The 25,641-nt window shown below is 36.2% G+C and overlaps 6 protein-coding genes across 6 annotated transcripts in view; 5 read left to right on the plus strand and 1 right to left on the minus strand.

Annotated features, from left to right (window-relative positions):
• The first annotated feature begins 3,009 nt into the window (after nt 1-3,009).
• LOC124640365 (phosphatidylglycerophosphatase and protein-tyrosine phosphatase 1) lies at nt 3,010-7,696 on the plus strand. Its single transcript, XM_047178104.1, has 6 exons — nt 3,010-3,102; nt 3,206-3,352; nt 4,724-4,804; nt 5,700-5,803; nt 6,206-6,338; nt 6,818-7,696. Exons 1-6 carry the CDS (start codon nt 3,100-3,102, stop codon nt 6,941-6,943), a joined length of 594 nt encoding a protein of 197 aa, XP_047034060.1. The 5' UTR covers nt 3,010-3,099; the 3' UTR covers nt 6,944-7,696.
• Nucleotides 7,697-10,653: 2,957 nt separating this feature from the next.
• On the plus strand, nt 10,654-11,827 carry LOC124640434. Its single transcript, XM_047178212.1, has 3 exons — nt 10,654-10,822; nt 11,091-11,184; nt 11,524-11,827. Exons 1-3 carry the CDS (start codon nt 10,686-10,688, stop codon nt 11,746-11,748), a joined length of 456 nt encoding a protein of 151 aa, XP_047034168.1. The 5' UTR covers nt 10,654-10,685; the 3' UTR covers nt 11,749-11,827.
• A 466-nt stretch (nt 11,828-12,293) lies between these two features.
• LOC124640435 lies at nt 12,294-15,757 on the plus strand. The gene is made up of 5 exons (XM_047178213.1): nt 12,294-12,300; nt 13,209-13,319; nt 14,473-14,710; nt 14,850-14,937; nt 15,054-15,757. The coding sequence occupies exons 4-5, from the start codon at nt 14,899-14,901 to the stop codon at nt 15,633-15,635; spliced, it is 621 nt and encodes a 206-aa protein (XP_047034169.1). The 5' UTR covers nt 12,294-12,300; nt 13,209-13,319; nt 14,473-14,710; nt 14,850-14,898; the 3' UTR covers nt 15,636-15,757.
• Nucleotides 15,758-15,765: 8 nt separating this feature from the next.
• LOC124640433 (succinate dehydrogenase [ubiquinone] cytochrome b small subunit, mitochondrial) lies at nt 15,766-19,886 on the minus strand. The gene is made up of 4 exons (XM_047178211.1): nt 19,710-19,886; nt 18,310-18,446; nt 17,509-17,693; nt 15,766-16,452 (listed from the first exon to the last, which is right to left on the minus strand). The coding sequence occupies exons 1-4, from the start codon at nt 19,738-19,740 to the stop codon at nt 16,257-16,259; spliced, it is 549 nt and encodes a 182-aa protein (XP_047034167.1). The 5' UTR covers nt 19,741-19,886; the 3' UTR covers nt 15,766-16,256.
• Nucleotides 19,887-20,291: 405 nt separating this feature from the next.
• On the plus strand, nt 20,292-22,924 carry LOC124640431 (26S proteasome regulatory subunit 6A-B). The gene is made up of 5 exons (XM_047178210.1): nt 20,292-20,966; nt 21,234-21,429; nt 21,801-21,997; nt 22,271-22,401; nt 22,640-22,924. The coding sequence occupies exons 1-5, from the start codon at nt 20,412-20,414 to the stop codon at nt 22,845-22,847; spliced, it is 1,287 nt and encodes a 428-aa protein (XP_047034166.1). The 5' UTR covers nt 20,292-20,411; the 3' UTR covers nt 22,848-22,924.
• A 339-nt stretch (nt 22,925-23,263) lies between these two features.
• LOC124640436 (tubulin polyglutamylase TTLL5) overlaps nt 23,264-25,641 on the plus strand; it is a 31,717-nt gene continuing 29,339 nt past the window's right edge. The window contains exons 1-2 of the mRNA XM_047178214.1: nt 23,264-23,478; nt 24,074-24,163. Coding sequence (XP_047034170.1) covers nt 24,078-24,163 — 86 coding nt within the window. The 5' untranslated portion in view covers nt 23,264-23,478; nt 24,074-24,077. The remainder of the gene's footprint in view (nt 23,479-24,073; nt 24,164-25,641) is intronic.

Raw genomic sequence — 25,641 nt, forward strand, 5'->3', positions numbered from 1 at the left:
GGCCACAATTACAACCATTAAACGGGGCGCAACTCTTTGATATTTCTTATTTTATTTATTGTAGAGAACTTATTAGGATACCGTGGCATTAATGATGACAGATGAGGCGGGGTATCGCGGCTTAATGCGCTCCGTGGCGAGCGGAGCCCTGCGCTCACTTGTTGATAGTTCACAAATATATTTAGGTAAATTATTTATTCCAAGCCGATACCTGGCAATAGCCGCTCGAGTATGCGTGTACAAACGTTCAGGCACGTCTGTTTCAGTATTTTATCGACCCACACAGCCGGCCATAGAACTACTGGCTTGTAAGTAATTACTTAACGGCCAGTTTAAAACGCAAATGGCAAAGATATCATGTTATTTAAAATGCGTAATTGAAAACAATATTTAATAGTATTTTATCGCGACAGAACATTCCGTTTTATTAATGTCTGGCCGTCGTAATCTGCATAACAAAACTATTATGCGCTTCGAGAAACGCACCGAGGAGCCCTTTTGTTTGAAAGACAAATGTCTATCATTAACTGACCAATTATCAAATCGGGTTCCAAGAAGCTTACCACATTCCGCTAACGAAGCAATTTATTGAGGAATTAGGGAAAATCCACCCCCGCTACGTCTAAGTCCTGGAGAAGTAAATATGTGACTAAAAAAAGGTTTAAGTATTACATACCACAATTTATTTGAAGTATCCGTAATGTACCTATGCTGAAACAAGATAAGACTACATGTCCAGAGACTGTACAATTGTCCATGAAGAGAGAAGAAAGATCTAAATTTTTATAAAGCTGCAATAGCTCTTACACCTTTATTTTACTTTGTGCACAATACCACCACACGAGTACCCAGATTCGATGTCTCGAAAACCTCCAGTTCCTTCTCAAAGTAATTTTATAAGTTTGTTCTGGTATAGACTAGCATAGTTTGGCGTACCTACCCCGATAATATAATAGCGAGATCCCTATGCTCAACAATTGTTTCACTTTACAGAGGCAGTCCACCAGTCAGAACCCCAAATTAGTGGCAAAATTTTGCGAAAGCGCTGATTGCTACTTTGAAAAGGGTACCTTGTTGCATCTCCTTGGGCGGTCTCAAAGAAAGCTGGCTCATTATACTTTTTATTCGCCATTTCTTATACTCCCAAATGTTGAAACATCTGTCAAGTACGATTTGGAATGATGGCGAATTTCTATGAACTCCTAAAAAAAATGTGTACTTCTAAATTTTAAAATAACACTCGACTTTCCTCTCTCCTTTGACTTTTGCCTTAAAAAACCATTCTCTACTATTATCCTTCGCAATACCAATCATGGATAATACAACATCGATGAGAGACAAAGCAAATAAAATAGCTGCAATAACACCACAAAAGCGACCTATTTTTAGCATATTGTTTCGGAACCCTAAAATGAAAATGCTCCCACTGCTGTGATTGTATTGTGAAAATACCTACTATCTCAGTTACCCAACACTCGTTCCAAAGAGTCATAGACAAATTAGCACAGATCGAATCTTCTCCGAATTTGAATATCGAACGCACCGAACGGAAACACGTTGTTTTTACCGCGCTTTAATTTAATTTGAATTGGGAATGTCGTTGCGCGGCCAGCACCCCGCTGCGTTTACAAATGGTGGCTATACATCACGTCGATGATATCTCTTTCAACTTTTGAAAGGAACCCGGCGTGGCCAGCAAATTAATAAACTGTATACTTATATGTAGTATGTAGGTAAAAAATAACCCCACAATGTGAAATATTAGGAGTCGAATATGTTAAAAAATACTAATTTGGATAGCAGCTACATTGGGTATTGGTACGGGATTGGATCAATGATTAAATAATAGTCCGAGTCTGTGAGAATATGCTTATGATTAACTTAATTAAGTCATATATTACTTACATGGTAGCCAGCATGACTTTCCCATAGATGTAATATGACTTTCCAAACAGGTACAGTAACTTAATGTTTTAATACAATAAAAAGAACCACCAGAAACGTAAGTGACGTTTGGTTGAAAAAAAAAAACTATATTGTCTTTTTTGCGTTAACAAACAGGCTTAGCGTAGCTTACCTAGCCTTCAATTAGTGTATCGTGCCCTTAGGCTTAAGCATTTTCTTTGTACTTTGAAATGCAGAATTAGCCATTTATTTCGGTACAAAATGTTTATACGTAAAGATCTCATAAACTAAGAAACTTTGAAAAGAATAATCCCGCTAGCTACAAGCCTTACAAATGACAAAGGGTAAACCAGTAATTTATAAAATAAAAATTATCATAGGTGACTAATAAAAAAGCTAATTGGGGACGCAAGACGTCATTCGTACTGGAATAAATAAAATTGTAACACATAATTAAGATTAGTCACAACAGATACGTTACAAAAAGGGTCGAGAACTATTAATTAAAATGTCCAGTTGGAGTTTTTCAGTCCTAGGTGAGTAACACCTACGATATTAATGATTTAAGTTATGAAAAATATATTTTTTTCGTTAAAACTGTGTTCCCTGAAGGATAACTTATATACTTGACGAAAATATACAATAATTAAATTAAACATGGTATTAAGTAGAATCCAAGTGTAATTTGTTACAAGTCAACCCTGAATAGAAGAACAGACATGTTGAGAAGTTTTAGTTATTTGGATCGTGTATATTTGGACGTTTACTAAGATCATCAGTAAAATCTATTTTCCTCTACGTAATCAAACGCAAGTTACTGCCCCTACGTAATTAACAATAGCAATGCTGCAGCAGAGAAATATATTTCTGTTGCTATGTTTTATATCAAAGGAGTCATGTTTATTCACAAATTGTGCGACTTGACGATCATTTAAATAAATCACTATTTGCGTATACTTAGCGCTACAAGAAAAATCATAAAATTAAAAAGAAACATTTGGAAAGGAAATACATTTACGCACGCGGTAAAAATTATTTATTTAGAATTGCAACACTCCTCTACTTATGCCAGTCGTTTGGTTGACAAGAACCTGTGTCATTAGTGTCAACGTCAGTTGTCAATCACGCAAGTCGAGGAGGAGGACCCAAACAGAAATTAAAATTCAATCCCCACCACGGAATTCAGCTTTCACCATGGTACCGAAGTTCCAGCAGAGTAACTGCACTGCCTCGCAGCGCGATATACTAACCGCCGGCCGACTTCTGACGTTGAACCTAACTGTAACTGTTTATTTACCAGGCCACTGCAATGTTCGCGCGGGTGACGTTCTATCCCACCTTATTATACAATGTGGTCATGGAAAAGGTGACCAGCAGACGCTGGTACGACCGAATGGATGACACCGTAATCCTAGGAGCATTACCTTTCCAAAATATGACTAAACAGGTATGAATTATTTCTAGGTTACTTGGTGACACATATTTTTTCTTAAATTGATTTTTTTATGACTTAACCATGGTTTATGGTGTGTGGCAAAGGTAAATGTTAACAGCCTTGTTTGAGGTTGGCATAGTAAATAGTTTGGCCAATGTGTACTTTGAGGATATTTGCCTAATATTCACGGTTTCTTACGTCATTTCAAACAAAGGTAATCATAATTAAGGTTTCCGGTCAGTTGTGTTTTATTTACTTATGACTATGTTCTTAGATTTACGAGTATCAAATCTCAAAACAATATTAGGTAACTGGGTCATTTTGGGGATTACCAAAGTACCAACTATGATTGCATATTTAAATTGTATTTATTTCTACTCCTTTTATATATTGATCATTTTTTTAACACTGCACACAAATAATATTAAATTGTCACTCAACCAAAATTCTTGAAAATACTGTTGAAATTGCAAATTTCATTAGTCATTATAAAACCTGACCATGAGTCTAGTTTGATTAATAGCTTTTTAATTTAGCTATTACATTTTATTTTTATTTTGTCTATTACACAGTCCAATCCGTAACGGAAACGTAACCATGAGACGGTGTTATCATATTTTTCAAACGGATTTCTTTTATATTTGACCTTCTATTGGTACCAAAAAAAAACAACTTTATTTTGAACACCATTGTTATATCCCCAAAAACGGGATAACAAATAATGAATCATATTGGGTTTGAAGACATTATTCTTTAAAGTCAATCAACATTTAATTCCTGTGATTTTCCATGAAGCTCCCGTAGGATCTTTATGAAAATTAGAGCATAGCATTTCTTGATAAATTTCTGGTCCAGTAGTTCCTGAAATTATCCACTTCATACAAGCAAAGAAACTCTTCAGCTTTATAATATGACTATAGATATAGATTTTACATACATGCAACTGTTAGAATAACCATGCTAATTAGGAAACACATGTAACATATTACCTGTGTAAACAAAGTTGCATACATACTAATGTGCTTGTCAATAAATAAGTTGAAAGTCATTCACTTTTACAAGACTGAAGACTTATACATCTATTTCTGTCTGTTATATGGACTACTAGCTGTTTTCCCACGGTTTCACCTATGTCCCATGGGAACTATTGCCCGTACTGGGTGAAAATATAGCCTATTTTACTTGGGAAGAGTGTAGTTTTGAAATATTAAATTGGTTCTGTAGTTTCAGAGCTTTTAAGGTCCAAAAAACTCATAATGCTTCCTCTTTATTGTATTATAAGTGTTATGTAGGTAGCTAAGGGATTATTTGTAGCTCTATATTTAAAATTGTATGAATAATTCATAATTTGTTATTGTATGAGTGTTCTATTGACTTTTTCAGTTGAAAGATGAGGAAAACATGAAAGGCGTAGTTTCAATGAATGAGACATATGAATTGAAAATATTCTCCAATGATGCAGAGGTAAGTAGTTCATCCTACATTACTTAAAAAGTATTTGTATTGGGAAAGAGTCTTATTGAATAGATTTTTGCACATTTTTCATTTTTAATGAAGTGTACACTGTTTTGTTCAGATATGGAGTCTCGACTTTGACTCCTGAGTCATAAGAACCATGTAACTAAATTAAATCTTGCAGAGTAAATTCAAATTGTTATTAGCATTATTATAAGCCTTGATATTTTCTTGTTACTTATTTACTTTAGTATATTGTTAGTAGAACTTGAGAGAATAGACCGGTTATACCTTCAAAAGCAAATAAATAAATTTCGAGTTTAATAGGTAAAATGGTAGGTAATCAAATACCTACCTTAGCTTATTCTAGAATGTGCTCAAGAATACCAACATCTGATTATTGATCCCTTATCTCGCGTTTAGAAATAGATGCATTGAACACAATATTTCTTTGTGCGCCTATCTCAGGTACAAGAGGTCATCAGAATATGTTCAGCATGTGGAATTTATTGAAATACTTTTTTGTTATGATAATTTTCTTTATTGTTAGATTATATAGTTTTTTAAATGTTGTGTACCTGTGTGTCTTGAAAATTTTGTTTTGTTAGAGTTTTCCTTCCTGTTTTTCATAATTATTTTATACCTACAGACTAGCTCTGTATTCCACATAACTTGCCGAATTGATACCTGATAATATATGCTCTTTAAAGGACAATAATATCAGTTATAATCATTCTTATAACTTAACCACTTGATCGATAGCCCAATATATTATTGTGCTTTCAGGTAATACCTTTAAATTCGAAATAACACAGGACCAATAATCACATATTGTATTAAGGAGCAAATAAAAAAAATATTTACATTTTCGACATACTATTCTTATACTTTCATTTCTTTTCAGAAATGGCGGGAGCAAGGCGTGGAATTTCTTCAGCTAGCCACTACAGACATATTTGAAGCGCCCGACCAGGACAAACTATACGAAGGCGTGACTTTTATAAATAGGTCAGTAAAGTCAGTTACCTTAACAACAACTCGCTTCGTCCAACTTTCCCATGTACTATCAACTAACCACATATTTTGTAAAAATCGTTTGAAACTGTTCTTGGGATGAGGAGGTCATGCAGGCAGTCGCTCCTTTTAAAACACTGTTACTCAGCTGCACCCGGTTAGTCTGATAGCCTAGGCAAAGGCTTAAAAAGGAAAAGGCTTGGCGAACAAATTATGACGTTTGAAACTGTTCCTCCTCGAGCCCCTTGTGTACAAGGTCCGCTGTCACTCGGACAATCTTGTAGCCTCGGCAGGCGCAGGCCTAAGCGGCCCCACCGGGCTGTTGGTAGACATTAATCACACTATTGGTGTAGGTATTATGTACACATGATAATGACCATCTCCATCTCCCTCCAGGTTCCTGCCAGCAGACCGCAAGCTGTCAGGAGTGCCGACTGACAATGAGCAGATCAACAGCGGCTCGGTGTACGTGCACTGTAAGGCGGGGAGAACACGCAGCGCCACGCTTGTGGGCTGCTATCTTATGATGGTAAGTAGCAATTAGGATCATCAATATCTTCCACTTAGGCTTACCAATTACCAACTTGGTTCTACTAACGGTTACCAACTTCTTCCTGTTACGATTACTAACTTCTTCCTGTTACGATTATTAACTTCTTTCTGTTACGATTATTAACTTCTTTCTGTTACGATTATTAACTTCTTTCTGTTACGATTATTAACGTTTTCCTGTTACGGTTACCAGATTCTTTCACTTACGATTACCAACTTCTTCCCATTACGATTACCAACTTTTTTCACATACGATTACCAACTTCATCATATTACGATAACCAACTTCTTTCACATACGATTACCAACTTCATCATATTATTACGATTATCAACCTATCACACTTTCGATTATAAACGTCTCCCACTTACGATTACCAAATTCTACCTATTACGACTACCAAGTTTTACCACTTACGATTACCAACTCCCACTTACGATTACGGTAATCCTCCAGAAAAACGGCTGGTCTCCCGAAGAAGCCGTGAAGTACATGCGGTCCCGGCGGCCCCACATCCTTCTGCACACGAAGCAGTGGGAGGCGCTAGACATATTCCATAGACAACACGTTACCAGGACATAAGGTTGAATAACACCGTAAATTAATATAACCTGCCTGTTATATATTAGGTAGCAAAAAGGTCGTAGAATACGTATCAATTTGGAAAGGTATCGTTGCCGTATGAAACTCGAATATCTTTCTCCCGCGGTTTCACCCGCATTCCGGGGGAACTTCTTCCGGCATCTGGATAAAAAGTAGCTTATGTTATAATGTTTTATAAGCTATATAACTGCCAAGTTAAACTAGTACCTAAGTGAAGTGTAACTTTCCGAATTGATATGTATGCTACGACCCTAATATTGATAATATTGACATTGTACTGCCCTATGATATAAACTTCCAGAATTGTATTTGGATGTAGCTTAAATATTTAATCTGTTTTTCACAGTACATTTGTATAATGTGGACCGCCTATTAATGCCTGACATCTGTAAATCGCATAATAATAATTTACGTTATCTTCAATTTACCTCTATAAATTATAAGCAATATTAATGACATTTACAATCCAACTTTTGTGGTTTTTTGAAATATTTATTTGTACGCACGGTACTCGTAGCGGAACAACATTCACACATACCAAAATGGTTACCTCCAAAGTTAAGTAAGAATAGATTTATATTCCACAAACTATTCAGTTCATTTATGAAATACTAGCTGGTGCCCGCGACTTCGTCTGCGCAGGTTTAGTATTTCGAACAATATGTTTACAAATTGTAGCCTATGTGTTATTCTGATGTATAAGCTATATTATTGTAAAGTTTCATTAAAATCCATTCAGTAGTTTTTGCGTGAAAGCGTAACAAACATCCATACATCCATACATACAAACTTTCGCGTTTATAATATTAGTAGGATAAGGCCCGGTTGTTCGTACGTCACGGTTAAATTAAAGTTAAATTTTGACCGATGTCAATTTTAACCACGGTAAATTTGACGTTTTTATTATGAAATAACGTTCGTTAAACTAACTGGTATTTCAACAACGCTTTTTGAATTTAAACCCTGTTAATTTTACTGTAACTAGAATTTAACCCTAACCTTGATCTAACCGAGCTTCGAACAACCGGGCCTTAGTCAGTACATTAACTTACCTCAAACTGTCAAATTTCTTTAATAGATTTTCAACCTTATTACAATAGTGGAAGGTTGATGTTCGATTGGTAAAATTTGACAGATTCGGGTAGGTTGATCTGCTGGCCTTTGTACTTTCTAAAATATGACGCGCAACTATAAAAAGTACATTATAAGAAAAATACAGAATGCAGTTTTCATTTTGAAACCTGTTTCAATGTAGGCACGCTTTTTTCATACAGAAGTACAAATTGTTGGTGCAGCACGATTTTTTTATAGAGGAGTCATATCATCCATGTTACCCCTTGTCCTTGCTCCGGTAATTTTCGTAGAATTCTTGCGAGTGCTGTAAAATCCATTAAGTACATTCTATTTTTACCATGACTACATGTATCTTAAAATAAAATTGTATCATTTCGTTACCACACCTAATTAGGTCTCCAATTCATGAGGGTATAATTTTAACTACAGTTTTCGACAACTAACTTTGCATTTCTGTTGTTAGTCATTTCACGCCTCATGCATGCGTAGCCATCTTCGGACAAGATCTGCTCGAACAATTGTGCAAGCTATTCATTGGCTAACTTCAGAAATTGAAAAATAATTGGCGCGAACCAAGTTCTGAGTGTTCAAACGTAACTTAATTTTAAATATTGATATTTAAAATGTTAAATTAAGAGGCGTTTGATCAGACAAAAGTTGTTAGACAATTTTATTGTATAGTAATAAATAATGAAATATTAGCGCAAATTAATGATAATCTATAATGTAGTTTATTTATTTTTGTATAAAATAATAATGTATATTTGGACGATTAAAATATATTATTGTTTTAAGTATTTTTTTGTTTTATTGAGCACCAATCCAAAACATAATAATTTAACACACGGCATGAAAATCGCTATAAAATATTTTCATAAAATAATAAAATTTCGATTTACAATTTGTTAGCAACAGTTTGAGATAAACTTCTACTCAACATGATTGGTTGTGATTATTTCAGGAAATGCAGTCATGATAGAATATTTTTCAGTAAGTGGATTGTTGTTATGGTGAAAATTATGAACTAATTCACATAAATAAAACAAAATTATATTGCTCATCCGTTTTCTTTGTAGGTAAAAAAATATGTAGTGATATTATTTACGTTGGCGGTTTTTATGAAACTAACGCGTTGTATGAAGGTTTATGATGAGATCGACGCAAATAAATATTGCTCGGATAATAAACTATGCTCTCAGACTGAAAGCGGAGGCCCACACATCATTTGTCAATACTTGGTAAGTGTTAAACACAATATCACAATCATCATCCTCCGAGCCTTTTTTCCAACTATGTTGGGGTCGGCTTCCAGTCTAACCGGATGTAGCTGAGTACCAGTGCGTTACAAGGAGCGACTGCCCTATCTGACCCCCTTAACCCAGTTACGCGGGCAACCCAATAACCCTTGGTTAGACTATTAACTACATATTTGTATTTAAGAGTGTACTTAGGGTGCATGACGGTATACGTAGCTTGCGCATATTGAGGCACATGCGCAGGTTACATGCGTTTTAATAACGTGCGGTTCTAGCGACACGCGCATGTACCAAAGCAAGATACCCACTCGCGTGCTCTTGTCACTTGCGCATGTTAACTTGCTCCAACTACATGCACCGTGTAGACTCACCCTTAATGTCTCAAGGTCTGACTTAATTGCCTTGTTGGTCTAGTAGTAGCCAAGGTCCGACTGCTGTACATGCAGGTGGTTCGATTCCCGAGTCGGACCGAAATCATTATGTGACTTTTGAGAAACTTTCGCATAAGAGCCCAGAGTCTGCAGACTGCAGAGTTAGTGATTGATACACAATTACATTTTCACTGTAGGTACATACCTTTTTTCTAAATTATTCTTCAAAATAAACATGCTGAGCTTACCCCTTAGGTACCTTCTGTGACCTAACTTTAGTTTTCATAAGTGTTTTTAACTTTTAAGGATATAGAACCTAAGGCATGCTTGAACTTCAGAGCTTATGACTTGACGACAAAGCATGTTACAAACATCTTGAATCGTTTCAATGAGTAAGTATATTTAAACCTTAAAGTTTAACTAACGTATAAATCATAAATAAAGTTAATTATCTAATTAGAATTATATTAGGTTAAGGGCGAAAGCAGCAAGAGGCGAGGCATTGGGGAAGGATGGTTTTCTACCGAAAGCTTACGGCCTCATGCGAGTGGTAAGTTGTCGGCCAAGTAGACAATGTTACCTATTTGATTCTAACTACACAGTCAGCTCTTCAAAAGTTGCTGAACAAATCAAAATCTTCTTAAGTGTCTAACAAAGTACCTAAAGAGTTACAATTTCTCAACAGTACAAACGCTATTTTAACTTCAAAAAAGTAGATGAATTCGGGTAAGTTATTATCGACAACCCGTGTTTCGCAGTTGTGAAAGTTTGATTTGTTCAGCTACTTTGATGCTGACTATACCTCCTGACTTCTTACTTATAACTGAAAATGATATTTCAGTTCTGGGACAGTGAATTGGCAGGGATAGCGAAACTAATAACTTCCACGTGTATTAAAGCTCATCAATACGACTGTGTCGCTACTAGTAAGTTCTTCTTTGTTGCGGCGAAATAAAGTCGCGATAATGACCAACTAACCTATCTAAATATTGTCTTTTAGCGAAGTTTCCGAATCCTGTAATGGCATATTTACATCAGAATATTACGAGCCAGCCCTCAGACCCTGAACAACTGATTGAGTCTCTAATGCAAGTCTGGCTTGACGCAAAAGATGAAGTTTCACCGGCCATGATAGAAAAATGTCCAAGTTTTAAAAGGTACAAGGCACTTTTAAACATTTAAACAAAAAGCAGCATTTATACTACACAAAAAAGTGGATGCTGCCAGGTTAAGCAAACCCGGGGCCCGCAGATAAATTAGCGCGAAGTCCCTAAAACACAAAAACCCTTTAGAAACCCTTTAGAAATAAACTACATAGTAGATGCTGAAGATAGTGTAAGCTAACCTACTAAGTAGGTAAGTACTTACCTTTAATATCCGTGATTTTTAAGACCGAATTAAACATAGTGAATATACTGTTCATAGCGGAATCGCCAGACGTCATATCAAGATGCTGATGAACAACTTGACGCACGTTGGCTGCGCATTCGGTGTCTACTATGCCGTAAAACATACCAAGGTTTGTTTTTTTTTTTTAAACTAAGTGTGTATCAGCTATGTAGGTGCTTAGTTTGGAACTATTAGTGAATTCGATAAGCAAGAAGCTTTCAAGAGGCCCCTAAACTGCTAAAGAAAATGGTGATGGGTCCACTTATAGATAGTGCAATATTCCTCCTCAATAACTCAATAGAATGTAGGTAATGTAGTAAAGGACAAAAAACGGATCTCTCTGTTTTTCTATGTGTCTCTGGTATTCTGGTATTTTTTTGTTACATAAGGTGCGCAAATAAGATGAGAAATGAGATTATAAAAACATTTGGCAACAAGACACTCTTTGAAGTTCCTAACCATTTTTCAGGCAGCCCATTTGACTTGCTACTTGTCCTACTGGACGCCTGAAGGAGAGCCAGTGTACGCGACCGAGCCCCCGAGCCCCGGCAGTGGCTACAGCGAGGAGTGTGGCTGTCCTCCTAATTACAAGGAGTCTAAAGACTGCCTTTGTGTGCCTGGATCAAGAACTCCTGATAGTAAGACTAGGGGTCCGTTCAGACAGACCGGTTTGGAGAGGAGAGCAAATTCTTAACACGTTGAAATCAAGTATTTAGTATTTGTAGTATGGTTTATTTTTGCATGTGCACTGCCATTAAGTTTGTCATTAAGAATGCTCGAAGACGCTTGGTGTGAAATAATAAGAGGAGCCAACCGGCTCCGATCGTGTACTTTTTCTCGGTCTTACAGACGTTTGGCTTCGGTTGCATCTCATGCAGCCGATCGGAGCCGATTCCGGTCTGTGTGAAAAGAAAAATGCGCACCGATGCTCTCCGAGCCGGTCTGTGTGAACGGACCCTTGTTGTTATTTCATTTTTAACCGACTTCCCAAAAAGGAGGAGGTTCTCAATTCGTCGGGTTCTTTTTTTTTAGCAGATCCTCTTGGTGTCACCCACGTCTCGGCAGAACCAGTTTCTAAAACCGGGTAAAACCTAGCCTAGCTAATATTACGCTTCAATTACCTATGTTAATTCCTCAAAAACTTTGTTCAAAAGCTAATAATTTTTAAACACTGAATATTTAGGTACTACTACAGTCGTATCTAAGCTGCCAATACTGGATGAAATTTCAAGGAATTACTTTATAGGTAAGTATGACAAACCCATTACCTACTTATTTTAATGTTTAACCTACGGTTTCTAATAGCACTAACAATTTTATTGTGTTACGAAAGGTCATTTTTTTCAAAGCATATAACTTGCTTGACTCTTGTTAGACTGGAAGCCGACCCCAACATAGTTAGGAAAAAGTCTCGGAGGATGGAGGATGGATAACTTGCTTGACTCTGCATAAGACCCTGACTGCTAAGCTGGTCATGCTACCCATATCGCTTTTAGTGATCTTCTTCCGAGCCTTTTCCCAATCATGTTGAGGTCGGCTTCCAGTCTAACCGGATTCAGCTGAGTACCAGTGCTTTACAAGAAGTGACTGCCTATCTGACCTCCTCAACCCAGTTACCCGGGCAACCCGATACCCCTTGGTTAGACTGGTGTCAGACTTACTGGCTTCTGACTACCCGTAACGACTGCCAAGGATGTTCAATGACAGCCGGGACCTACAGTTTAACGTGCCATCCGAAACTCAGCCAATGGTGTCTAAGATATACTTAGAAAGTACATACAAACTTAGAAAAGTTGCATTGGTACTTGCCTGACCTGGGATCGAACCCGCGCCCTCATACTTGAGAGGTTGGTCCTTTACCCACTATATAGGCCACCACGACATCGCTTTTAGTGATCGTAGCTCAAAAATAAGGATCACATCTAATTACCAAATTACAGAACCAGCTTAGCGTTTTCCCATCCGTTTTGGCTGGCTTTCAATCTCAAAAAGTCTAATCGGATGAAGTTGAGTGGGTACAGGTACCAGTGATTTACAAGAAGCTAGATCCTCACAGAGCAAGGAAAGATGAGTTATTGTCATATTATTGCATGGACCTCATCAACCCAGTCAGTTTTTAAAGTTTTAAATTCCGCATTTACATATTTTTTTTAGGAAACGCAAAAGAGTCCGTTAGTTCTGAATTTAATACGATCTGGAGTGCCCCCAGAGAGGCGATCAACTCATTGCTGGCAGAGGTTTCACAATCGATTGAGGAGGCAACAGGTAATATTACTAACAGAATGATTTTTCTAACAATAACCATACCTGCGCTAGATTTTGACTAAACGCTAAATGATAGAGGGCGGAAGGTAGGTATTTCTTTTATTAAAAAAAAAGCTCTATTATCAAATTATTCAGCCATTTGCCGCCTCGCGCATGAGCTGTGGAATTTCTTACGAGTAGGGGATATGTTCCTAAAACGGGTAAGCTAAGGGAGAATGTTTAATAAAATAACCAAGAACATTACATGCGACTTGTATTTGTACTCATAGGGTTGTTTATATAATAAACTTTGGAAAACATAAGATAGTCTTAGTAATCTTCTTCAAAATTCAGATAAAAATCAAAAAAATAAACCCCTTCGAAATACCCGCTTTGCCCTCAGGGGGGTCCTAAAACGGGTAGCGCCTTTGGGCAAAGCAGGTAATGAATGAATGTATGTGATAAATGAATTAGAAAACATATCTTAGCCTCCTATTATCCAGGAAATCTTTATCGTTAATTAGTATCCTTAATTATGTTAAACAGTTTTCTTATTTTGATCAGTCTAGATCATTTTTTTACTTTATTAAATGTTACATTTGAAATTACAATTCTACCAGCAGATAATTTTGTTAAAAATCAGAGAAAACATATTTTAATTTCTTTTTCACGCTATTCCTGTACTTCTTCAGCTCTCTGTGGCTTCCTTTGTCTTCGATTAGCTTTCTGTGGGATCAATTGAGAAAGTGGCCCCTTATTTCAAATCGGGTAGTCACCCGTTATGCCCCTACCCGTTTTGCCCAAAAGCACGTTTTAAATTTCAACTACCTTAACCTTAAAATAGTAAACAAGGAGACCACTAAGTATTCACAATTAATAAGCATATAATATGCAAAATGATAATACAAAACCACGAACAATGTATCTTGCACCATATTTGAGTAGTCAGCACTAGCATAATCCGATTTTTTTTGTAAACTCTGCAAAAAACTTTTTTTACGTCTTACCTCGAAAACGCTCGCGCTAGGCGCGCGAGCTAACTGACCGTGATCGCACCCATAACACAAGTTAATTAATAACTTACCATGGGGCTAACCGACCGTGTGTGAAAAAGGTGTCCCGACATTATTATTATTCTGAGAAACAACAACATACAATTTATTTGTGATTACAGAAATTGCAGAAACGCAAAAGCGTACAGAAGGAACTGCAACAACCAGATCCCGAACGAGAAAACTACCCTCCTTTACTATCGAGCCTAAATGCGGCAAAACTGCAATAAACTCCACAGTTATTGTGTTGCCTCTATTTAAATTAGTGGATGTAGATTTACATGGGAAAACAGTAGATTTAAATGGCAAAATAGAAAATTTACAGGGGAAAACCGAAGATGACAAAGATAGCACTCGCAGGTATATAATTTTCTTTAACATTTCTTTTGATCAACTAAAGGGCCAAGGATATCCGATGTACTTATTGGCAGTCTTTAGTAAATTATCCATTTCATAGAATCCTACTTTTCTTCTTTGACTGCTACAGTTTTTTTTTCAGCTTAACTTCTGACAACAACGATGTTTATGTTGAACGAAATGCAGAAAACATGAACGATTTATTCAATTCTCTTGGAAATAATAATGAGGTAAGTAATTGAAATAATTAATGAGTGCGACAAACTTATATTTATAATATTACTAATTGCTACGTAATCTTGACACACGTTTCATAATTATCTAAAACATTTGTGTGCAATTTCAGGATACAGTTGCACCTCATAGCATGGGATCTCAATTATTTCCCAATGTCAATAAAATCAAAAAACAAGAAGAATTTATTCCTACGACAAAATATTCCTATAACATTCTTACGACAAAATATTCATATAACATTCCTATGACAAAATATTCCTATAACACTGCTACGGAAAAATATTCCTACAACTCTCCTACGAAAAAATATTCCTATACCACTGGTACGACAAGATATTCCTATGACATTCCCACGACAAAATATTCCTATGACATTCCTACGACAAAATATTCCTATCACATTCCTACGACAAGATATTCCTATCACGTTCCTACGGCCATCGTTAATAAAAAACCATTGGTTAAAAAAGGTCCGATTCCAACAAATGGAAAATCGTGTCCTTTAAGGCAAAATGATCCTAAAAAACAAAAAAAACAAGAGCTTATGAACCTGCTGGATGTTTTGATAGAGAAAGGAAAGAATGTCACACTCGGCAAAGATGAAATTGGCAAGTTTGAGAAACAAATGAGAAGGATTTATGAGATTGGGTTACGCAAAAAATCGGCGTCGAGTAACAACCACAACAATTAAAATAGATTTGAAGTTATCGATTTCCGATAGACTAATCGACTAGGTATTTCAGATAACTAAAACCTGTGTAACCAGTGGTAATATTTTAATGATGTAGGTGTAAGCTATGTTACAAATGACAATAAAACAATAACAATTCCAACTATCATTTATTCTAACAATAAATTAATCCCACCCGAGGGTGCGTAAAAATACAAATTTATCAGAACAAATGATTTGACGGTAACAATAAAAAATACATTGTTAAATACAACAAAATTTCGAAATCTTGTGCATTAAGTACCAATGTGTACATTTTCGCAAACTAGCCTACAATTAGGAATTATGCAAATTCAAAATTAGTTCCAGCCATTCATTTGTCTACTTTCAAATACGCATTTTATAATCAAATGAATGATCAGTAATATCAGTTTGCAGATTTATGCTGATTCCTAACTGCAGACTAGCTGACAGCTCTTTAATAACATTGCCGAGAAAATAAATAAAAGCGCGGGATTTCTCCGAGTTATAGTGGTACAAAGAATGCAAAAACGGAGATCCCCGCAAAAATAATACTCAGGTCTATTACTAAAACTAATTCTAGCGTAGTAATTTTATCGATAAATGTCTCCCTAGGCGAATTTACTTTTGGCGGTCAGATTTGATAGCCCAGATTTGCTTGATCATGTTGGCAATGCCGACGTCGTGGCTGATGATGTAGAATAGGCCACCGAGGGTAGCAATGGAGATGAGGTACACGAGCCCGAGGGCAATTTTGGGAAGGATTGGGCCTACAACACTAGCTCGGACGTAATCTATTGCGATCGCTTCCAAACCCCTGTAAAAGAAAATTATGTATTGGTATTTGTTCGGGAGGCTTTAGTCGATGAATGCAAACTAGAAAAACAGGAGTAGAATTGTACTCCACTGAATCCAAAAAACATATTGATAAAAACTGTGTAAAAAACAAGCATAAGTATATAATATTTTTTGGGAGTATAATTCCAGTCTGCCTGTTATGATGGCCAATTGCTCGGCGGTTGTTATAATCTTAGGGATCGTCCACAAACTATGTAATACATTACTATGAGAGCTAAAAACAAGTTTCCGGGCCTGGAAGAGATGCTAATGGACGACCCCTAAGGTAATTATGGAAAATTTCGATACCAATCTCGGTCTACCGCCAATAAATGAGACCTCACAACTACACCTACAAAAAAAACGCACAAAACCAGCACCTAGCAAACTTTCTTCGATTTCTTAGCGTGCTTCGGCTTCCTCATGTTCCTCCAGATCCTCCAGAAGCCGCGGCATAGGCCGATATCATTAAAGATGAGGAAGAACAGCCCGCCGAGCATGGACACCGAGAGGAAGTACACCACTCCCATGGCTACCTTGGGAATGAACGGCCCGAATAGGAGCACGCGCACATACTCCACCATCATGGCTTCTAGACCCCTGGGGAGTGGTAAAGTTATGGGGTAGGAGAGATGGGAATTTGTGGTTGGAGGTCCTAGGGTTCTGGTATCTTCGGGTGATATTATAAAGGCTGACAAATGTCTTACGCTCCTATGTTTGATTGATTCATACCCAGTTTTCTATTATGACTTTTTTGCTTACAGATGGTAGCTTTTTGACATAATATATTCCATAGACTTATATCAAAAACTTCCATCAGTTAGAAAGTCGAATCGTTTATAGTACTCAGACTCCACCAAATTAGAGTGTAGGAGTTTCAAAAAAAACATCGTTTAATGATAGTCTTGGGTAACTTTGGGGACAAATAACTAAGGAAATTAGGAAGGAATTGTAGATAGGAAGAGGTCTTAAAAGCTCACGTACCTAATACGCGTATACTTAACCAATATTCTCATTAAAAAGAGACATCACTTACCAAAACGAATGAGCGCAGATCAGGATAGCGATCACAGAGTCCAGAATCCGGTTGGGTACAAGCAGGCCCATCGGTAGCAAAGGAATCATAAGGGCGGCGACAGCTTTCTCAATCACCCACAGTTTCGAGTGATCGTGAGGCTTCTCGTCGGAAAGACGTACGGGTGACGTACGGAAGGAACGCACCTGGAAACATCGTAACACAGACTTAGACTGCTGTTATGTGTATTTTCGTAGTGGTTCTTTTGACGACCTCGATGGCGCAATGGTCACCATGCCGGACTGCCGAACCTGAGGTCCCGAGTTCGATCCCCGGTTTGGTCAACATTTGTGTGATGAGCATGCTTGTTGGCCGTGGTCTGGGTGTTACAATATGTATTTATAAATATGTATATATGTAGCTATGTGTAGTTTATCAGTTGTGTTAGCACCCATAACACAAGTTAATTAATAACTTACCATGGGGCTAACCCACCGTGTGTGAAAAAGGTGTCGCGACATTACTATTTTTTTCTTTTTTTTTTTATTTATGTAATAATTGTAATAGACAGCTGTGTTGCTCGAAAGTTAAGTTAGGAAGCAGTGTAAGGGATGTCCCCTTTGAGGCACAATTCCAACGTAATTGACGTCAATAAAAGATTTAATTAGCTTATTTTCAATCAACTGTCTGTAGTTCACTTTAGCCAACTGTCAGTAGTATTACTGATTAAATGTATACCAGTTCAGGTCAAGGCCTTAAAAAGTTGCGACTTCTTGTCTGAGGTATGTATTGGCGACATTGGCTGTTTTTGTAAAAACTTACAGAATTGATGATAGGCGTGCTGTTAATCTCCTTGAGAGCCAGCGTGCTGGCAGGCAGCATGCTGACCACAGGTCGTTTCATGTTCGGCTGTGTTGCCAGCTTCATTATTTGCTGTGTGAATATGGTGCTTCTGATGGCTGCAACACACAATTTTGAAATTCAATTATAGACGTTGGTTCTTCTGTCACAACTAGAGTACCTAAAGTTAGTTAACATTATCCTGTGTGTTTTTAAAGCCCGGATTGTGGCACATATATCAAATATGTGTGTATACAGAAAAACACCTATTCTGAATAAAAGCTATTCTCTTAGGATTCACCAAGAAAGTTATGACCCACCTGTTCTTTTTGTATCTATAGAAACATCAGGTTCAAGATTTTCTATCCAGTAGTTGTACTGGTTTTAATATTATTCAATTATTTAGCATGTGACAAGAAACCTTAGATAAGACTTTAATTACTATAAGAATGAAATGCTATCAAATTGCCCAGTAACAATTAATTAATCAAGTCTTTAAAATAAATGGGTTTTTTGGATGTTTTTTATAGTAATGGCCTCAATAATGTCAAGGGTGAAGCCAGTTACTCGGAGGTTTATCTAAAGTACAAAAATTGTATGTCCAAGAGCCTCATTGCTGTGTTCGTAAGTCATGCCAGTATAAATAACATTGTATGTTTTAACTGTTTACAGAAAAACTACTGAATGAATCGATTGAACTAAGCAGTTCTTATGCCTAAAATCCTAATATCAAACAGTCTTTTAGACCAGGTGCTAGAAGTAGTTCACCAGGATGCAAATGAAACCGCAGGCGGAAGCTAGTATAAGTAGTTTTGAAAGGCAAAGATAAACCATAACAATGCTAAAACAATGGAACCATTGTGGTGGCATGTTGATAGTTACTTATGACAGTAACATCAAACACTAACAAGTTAGTTTATAGATTCTAAAAATATGGAATTATTACTTGTTGCTTCTAAACTCTTTGATAGACTGTTAGGTTAGGTTAGAGACCAGTTAGTAGCCAATATAAGAACATAATCTAGATACTCCAGACAGTAGAAAATTCCGTAACATGATCTCTGACCAATAACTCTGTTCACGGAGATAAGCGTACTAAGTTACATTAATTACTTTATCAGAGAAATGCTTAGAGAAATTACTGTACACTTAACTAACAAATTGTGACTAGGTTAACTAACAAACTGAAAAAATATTTAAGTTTCAAATCGAAGTTTGACAAGTAAAAGTTTTTATTGCATTTTCAATGGCTGAGTAAGAAAATATTTTCACGTACAATAAAAGAGCATAAAACCGTGAAAAGCAAGACATACGGAACCTCACAATCGTAAAACAACTACTATTATGTAATATCATAACAATCACGATAACTGCTTAGTTACCTGGCGCACGAAGTAATGTTGATAAGGCCATGTTTGGAGCTGTTTCTGAGTATTAAACAACAATAAATAAAATTCTAAATGTTATAACACAGCATCAAATTCTAAAATTTCCTTCCTGCAACACGTCAAAATACATCGATTCAAAAATCGAATGACCGTCACTTGTCATGTCACATTACAAACGTCAACAAAGAAAAGTATTTTTCCACAGACAAAAGAAAAAGGAGAATAGATGCGTTCTACTTGGACCACTATGGTCTACTTTGCAAAGAAAAGGCACGAGAAAATATGGGTCAGGCAGGATAAAATAAAATCAGTTACAAAAAATCCGAGGTCTGCAAAGAGATTGCGGCAATCACAACAATAGTCTAAATAACTTGAAAACATGTTGAAAACACGTTGAAAACGTTTTAAGAACTTTAGAAGAAATATCCTACTTCAAATAATAAAATACATACTTAAAAATACCGTGAACTTTACTCATTTTATATATAAGCTTTTAAATAGTTTTCTAATTTATTTACTTAGATTATTAACGACAAAAACCTTTGTGTACATTTGTTTATTTATTTTTACTCCTGCTAACCCCAAAGTCGGAATGACAATTCATTTTGGTGACTCCAAGATTTTGTAGAATCTTGTTTTGCATCGTTTCGGTATCAATACTGAGTCTCTCGCAACAGATTTTAAATAAACCCTATAATGGCTACCACATTAGAAGATAAATCTATCTGGGAAGATGGCGAGGAGGCGCTCAGTGAGGAAGTTCTCCGCATGCCAACAGACGAAATCATCAGCCGTACAAGACTCCTGGACAATGAGATTAAAATTATGAAGAGTGAAGTTATGAGGATTTCACACGAGCTGCAGGCACAGAATGACAAAATAAAGGAGAATACTGAGAAAATTAAAGTGAACAAGACACTACCTTATCTTGTATCTAACGTCATAGAGCTTCTGGACGTGGACCCTCAAGAAGAGGAGGAAGATGGTGCTGTGGTGGACCTGGACTCACAGCGTAAAGGAAAGTGCGCGGTCATCAAGACCTCCACCCGTCAGACATACTTTTTACCAGTCATTGGGCTTGTAGACGCTGAAAAGTTGAAACCAGGAGATCTAGTTGGTGTGAACAAGGACTCGTACTTGATATTGGAGACGTTGCCCGCTGAGTATGATGCGAGGGTCAAGGCCATGGAGGTTGATGAGAGACCAACAGAACAGTACTCTGATATTGGTGGTTTAGATAAACAGATTCAGGTCAGTTTAGTTTCTAACCAAACTTATTGTAATTTTTATATTTAGTCATGATGACTAAGAACAAGACCTTTAAGTATTTATATAATTAATCGGTTTTATTTACATTAAAAACAGTACAAACTTTACAAGCTTATTTATAAATGTAAACAAAGGGCAAAAACTTTAACATAAACCTACATGGAACATCAACTTATCTTTACTTTATGGCCAAGCAAAGGCAATCAATATACTACAGAAGTAAAGCAACATTTAAATTATTTTTTCCAGGAACTCATTGAAGCTGTAGTCCTCCCAATGACCCACAAGGAGAAGTTTGTAAACCTCGGTATCCATCCACCGAAAGGTGTGCTGCTGTATGGTCCTCCTGGTACAGGCAAGACCTTGCTGGCGAGAGCTTGTGCTGCACAGACCAAGTCCACCTTCTTAAAACTGGCTGGACCCCAACTTGTGCAGATGTTTATTGGTAAGGGATACTGATAATTAATAGAACTTATGTTTTGCAAATATGAGCATAAAAGGTCTTAAAACATATGCATGGTTTGCACTAAATTACTTTGCAATTCTGTAGTCAGTTTACTTGTTGCATATTTTTTTACTCACACATGATATTTCTGAATTTTTTTTGCACATCTTATTTTTTGTGAAGCATAGGTGATAAGTGATAACATAAGTAATCCTCCTGTTACATGTGTAAATGCTTCATTTATCAGCGTTATTTTAGCACCTCATTACACCATTGGTGCAATATCGAATCAATACAAAATGTTAGGTCATCACAATTGACATATTTTGTAAATAAAATTATCAATTTTTATTTTACTTCCTAACTTTCAGGTGACGGTGCCAAACTGGTCCGTGACGCCTTCGCTCTAGCTAAAGAGAAGGCACCAGCAATCATCTTCATTGATGAGTTGGATGCCATCGGTACCAAGCGTTTTGACTCCGAGAAGGCCGGAGACAGGGAAGTACAGCGTACCATGTTGGAGCTTCTCAACCAGCTTGATGGATTCAGTTCTACTGCTGATATTAAGGTAAATAAGAGTTGACCATTAAGTACTGGCTTGAGTATCATGTGCCCTGATAACTGAGTAACTAATAAGTTGTGAAAAGTATCATCATCAAAAATAGTATAATTGTTGCACACTTCTTGTATTAAAGGAACATTGTATGACTCCCTTTAGGAACAATTCTTTTACTTTTTTGGTCTTTTATGATCTCATTTATCACTTTGCTATTTCACATCTCTTTTTAATATACTTCTGTCCACTTGTGAATGTACCTTACACTGTACATGTTAATTACAGGTAATTGCAGCTACAAACAGAGTAGACATTTTGGATCCTGCCCTGCTCCGTTCTGGACGTCTGGACAGGAAGATTGAGTTCCCTCATCCCAATGAAGAGGCGAGGGCGCGTATCATGCAGATCCATTCAAGGTAAAGCCTTTCATAAAAGTAAAAACATCAGCCTGTTTTTATATCAAACCTTTTTTTGCAAAAATAACTAAAAAAAAATTGATTGTTTATGTACAAATAATTTTAAAAGAAATTGATTGTCTATGTTATGGTCTGCCTAATGAGTTGAAAAATTAAATTAACAAAATGAAGCCATCATATACATATGCCAATATGCTACTGTATCAAAGTCTTCTCATCCTCGTTTTCCTTTCCACAGGAAAATGAATGTCTGTCCCGACGTGAACTTCGAGGAGCTGTCCCGTTCCACGGACGATTTCAACGGTGCCCAATGCAAAGCCGTGTGCGTAGAGGCCGGTATGATCGCCCTCCGCCGCTCCGCCACCGCGGTCACGCATGAAGACTTCATGGACGCTATCCTCGAAGTACAGGCCAAGAAGAAGGCCAACCTCAGCTACTATGCTTAAAAACAACGTATATTGTGTATTTTTATGAGTTTCATGCTTAATTATAAGTCTATTGTATAATAAAATTTAGAAAATTATTTTGCTAGTGTTTTAATTTACCTCTACGACAGTATAATTGAAATCTTATCCCAAAAAAATAAATTACGGAAAAGGTCGACTCCTTACATCTGAAAACTATTATTTTGCTATTCATTCTGATTCTTGGATTCTTTCCATTTATGATCTCATTCGGTTACATGCCAAAATTGACTAAGACGAAATATACTGGGCGGTCGGTATTGTTTCATATAATTTAATTCTAGGGACTACTCTAGAATATGTGAAAATACATGAATAAATTAAATTAGAAGGTATTAATATGTTCTAATTATATATTTAATTACTTTTTACAATCAGTTGCAAAACAATATTTACGAACGCATCAATAACAAAAATTGGCAACGCGCGTGCGTGTGCTGAATTTGAAACATAAAAATAAAGTCTATCAAAATTTTAGTAGGTTTTTCGTTTAATTGTAATTTATTTTATAAACAGCAAAAAAATACTAAAACTTAGAAATGTGAAATTATTAGTGTTGACAATTTACACTTCGTTAGTAAATTCCATCGGCGAAGAGATTCTGACCTAAGTCGTGAGTATATAAATATAACCTATGCTTGGAAAATTGCAATTTTTATTGGATTTACTGAAGGTAAAATTGTATTAACTTAATTTATGTATTGATGCGGTGGTTATCGATTTGTGAATGTTTTTCCGGTTTGCGGTGTATGCTTGGAGCTTCGTAATTAGTTTGTGATTCCCTTTTGCTGCATTCTGTCGAAAAGCCTGATACTGCAGTAAACTATGAGAATGACCTCAAAAAATTGTATAAACCTCTTTTTAAGTTTTCAAATTCACTTAACGTTTTAATTTAATTCAATAACGCCTAAAGGTATTCTAATTACTAAAATTGTAAAACTTTAATAACAGCATACTTTAAAAAGCAGCAATATTTTCTTTAATTATTTAACTTCCTCATTTTCTTTGAAAAATTAGAATAGTAAAATCTTAAAACAGATTATACTTTTCCAGAACAGGCTAAAAATTGTTACAGATAACTTGAAAATTTAATTCAGCTTAAAATAGTTTCACTAACAAAACTAAAATAAAAATTACATATTATTTATTTAATTTCTGTAAAGGTGCATAATTAAGTAAGTATTATATTTGTTTTTCTGCCACAAAAGAGCCATGGAGCCAGAAGACGAGTGTGGGGTTTCCCAAAAACTGCCACCCGATGATATTCCAAAAGTACACATTCACCGTCCACACACCAGGTTCCTTTTATATACTTATGTAAACATATTTCATTATATTTATTATAACGAACCTTAGAGGAAAAGTATAGCAAACCTTTTTAGCTTATACTTTTTTAATTGTTTTTTTTTTCCTCTCTCTAAAAAGTTCTAACACCTCATGTTTCATGTTTAGTCTGCATTGACTTTGAAATCACCTCTACACTTTATTACTTGCATTTTTTATTATATTTTCATTTCCATTGAAATCAAGTCTTTCACTTACACCCCATGTTAGTTGTAAAAGCACATACCTATTACATATTTATAACTATTACACATATTTTTCACACCAATACAAGCAGCTTTAAGTTTAATTTCTTATATCTTAATTATATTAATAATTTTAATGAAATTAGTCTATAAATAATTTATTTATGTAGTGTAACTGATTAATATTTATTATAATTTTAGAAATTGATAATTTTAACTAATTTAATTTTAAAAAATGTGAGAGTACAGGTTAGTATAAATTAAGTATATTATTGCAACTGAAATAAAATATGATGTACCTAAGTAAATGAAACAGAATAAAACCTGTCTTAACAAAGTAATAAAACATGCAGTTTTTATTGGCCATAAAAAATAATTATAAATAGTGTTAATAATTATGGTGTCAAGTTATTTCGCGTGCATTTACGTCGTTTATAGAACAAAGTTACGGCAAAAAACGTGTAACCAGTTACATACTTTAACTTCTGCAGAAATATTTGCAATTATAAATATTAATCTAACTTTGTATCGATACATAGGTATAATAAAGGAACGGTTTTTTGTTTGTTTGTACTCTAAATTCTCCGAAACTACTGAACCGTTATTAGAAAAATTATTTCATTGTTGGAAAGCTACACTCTTCTCCAGTAACATAGTCTATACAAGCTGTTGATTTGCATCCGTGCCATAGTCAAGGACGTAAATATGCTAATGATTCTCGACCCAAATCAACGAAAAAATGGGTAGGTAATTTTTTCATGTTTTTTTCTTATTTACGTATATCCGTCAGTGTAACCCAGCCGTACTTTAATTCGGCGCGTGTGTTACTAGCCTTACTACCGCGCTGCGCACTCACACAAACGCAAACGATACATGCACAAAGCATACGCAACGATCGTTCAATAAAAATCGTAGATCATCCAGCCTACCCAAATTCACCCAATCACAGTGCGAGTACTCCCACACACTCGCCTCGCCGCTCCCCGCGTGCCCTTGAAGCCGGAACAAACAAGCGCCGACGGCAAGCAGTGTGTTTGATGTCGCCGCCGCTGCTGCGTACGTGCGCTTTGAATTCCGCGACGTGTAGGTACAAAGTGCGAGATGACGGAAAACTACACGAACACGAGTTGGTGGCGATGGTCCGCCTGTATGCGATCAGTGACAACAGTGTACTAACAGCCATCCATCCTCCGAGCCTTTTCCCAATCATGTTGGGGTCGGCTTCCAGTCTAACCGGATTCAGCTGA

The sequence above is a fragment of the Helicoverpa zea genome, chromosome 20 (assembly GCF_022581195.2).
Source record: "Helicoverpa zea isolate HzStark_Cry1AcR chromosome 20, ilHelZeax1.1, whole genome shotgun sequence".
Classification (NCBI taxonomy): Eukaryota; Metazoa; Arthropoda; class Insecta; order Lepidoptera; family Noctuidae; genus Helicoverpa; species Helicoverpa zea.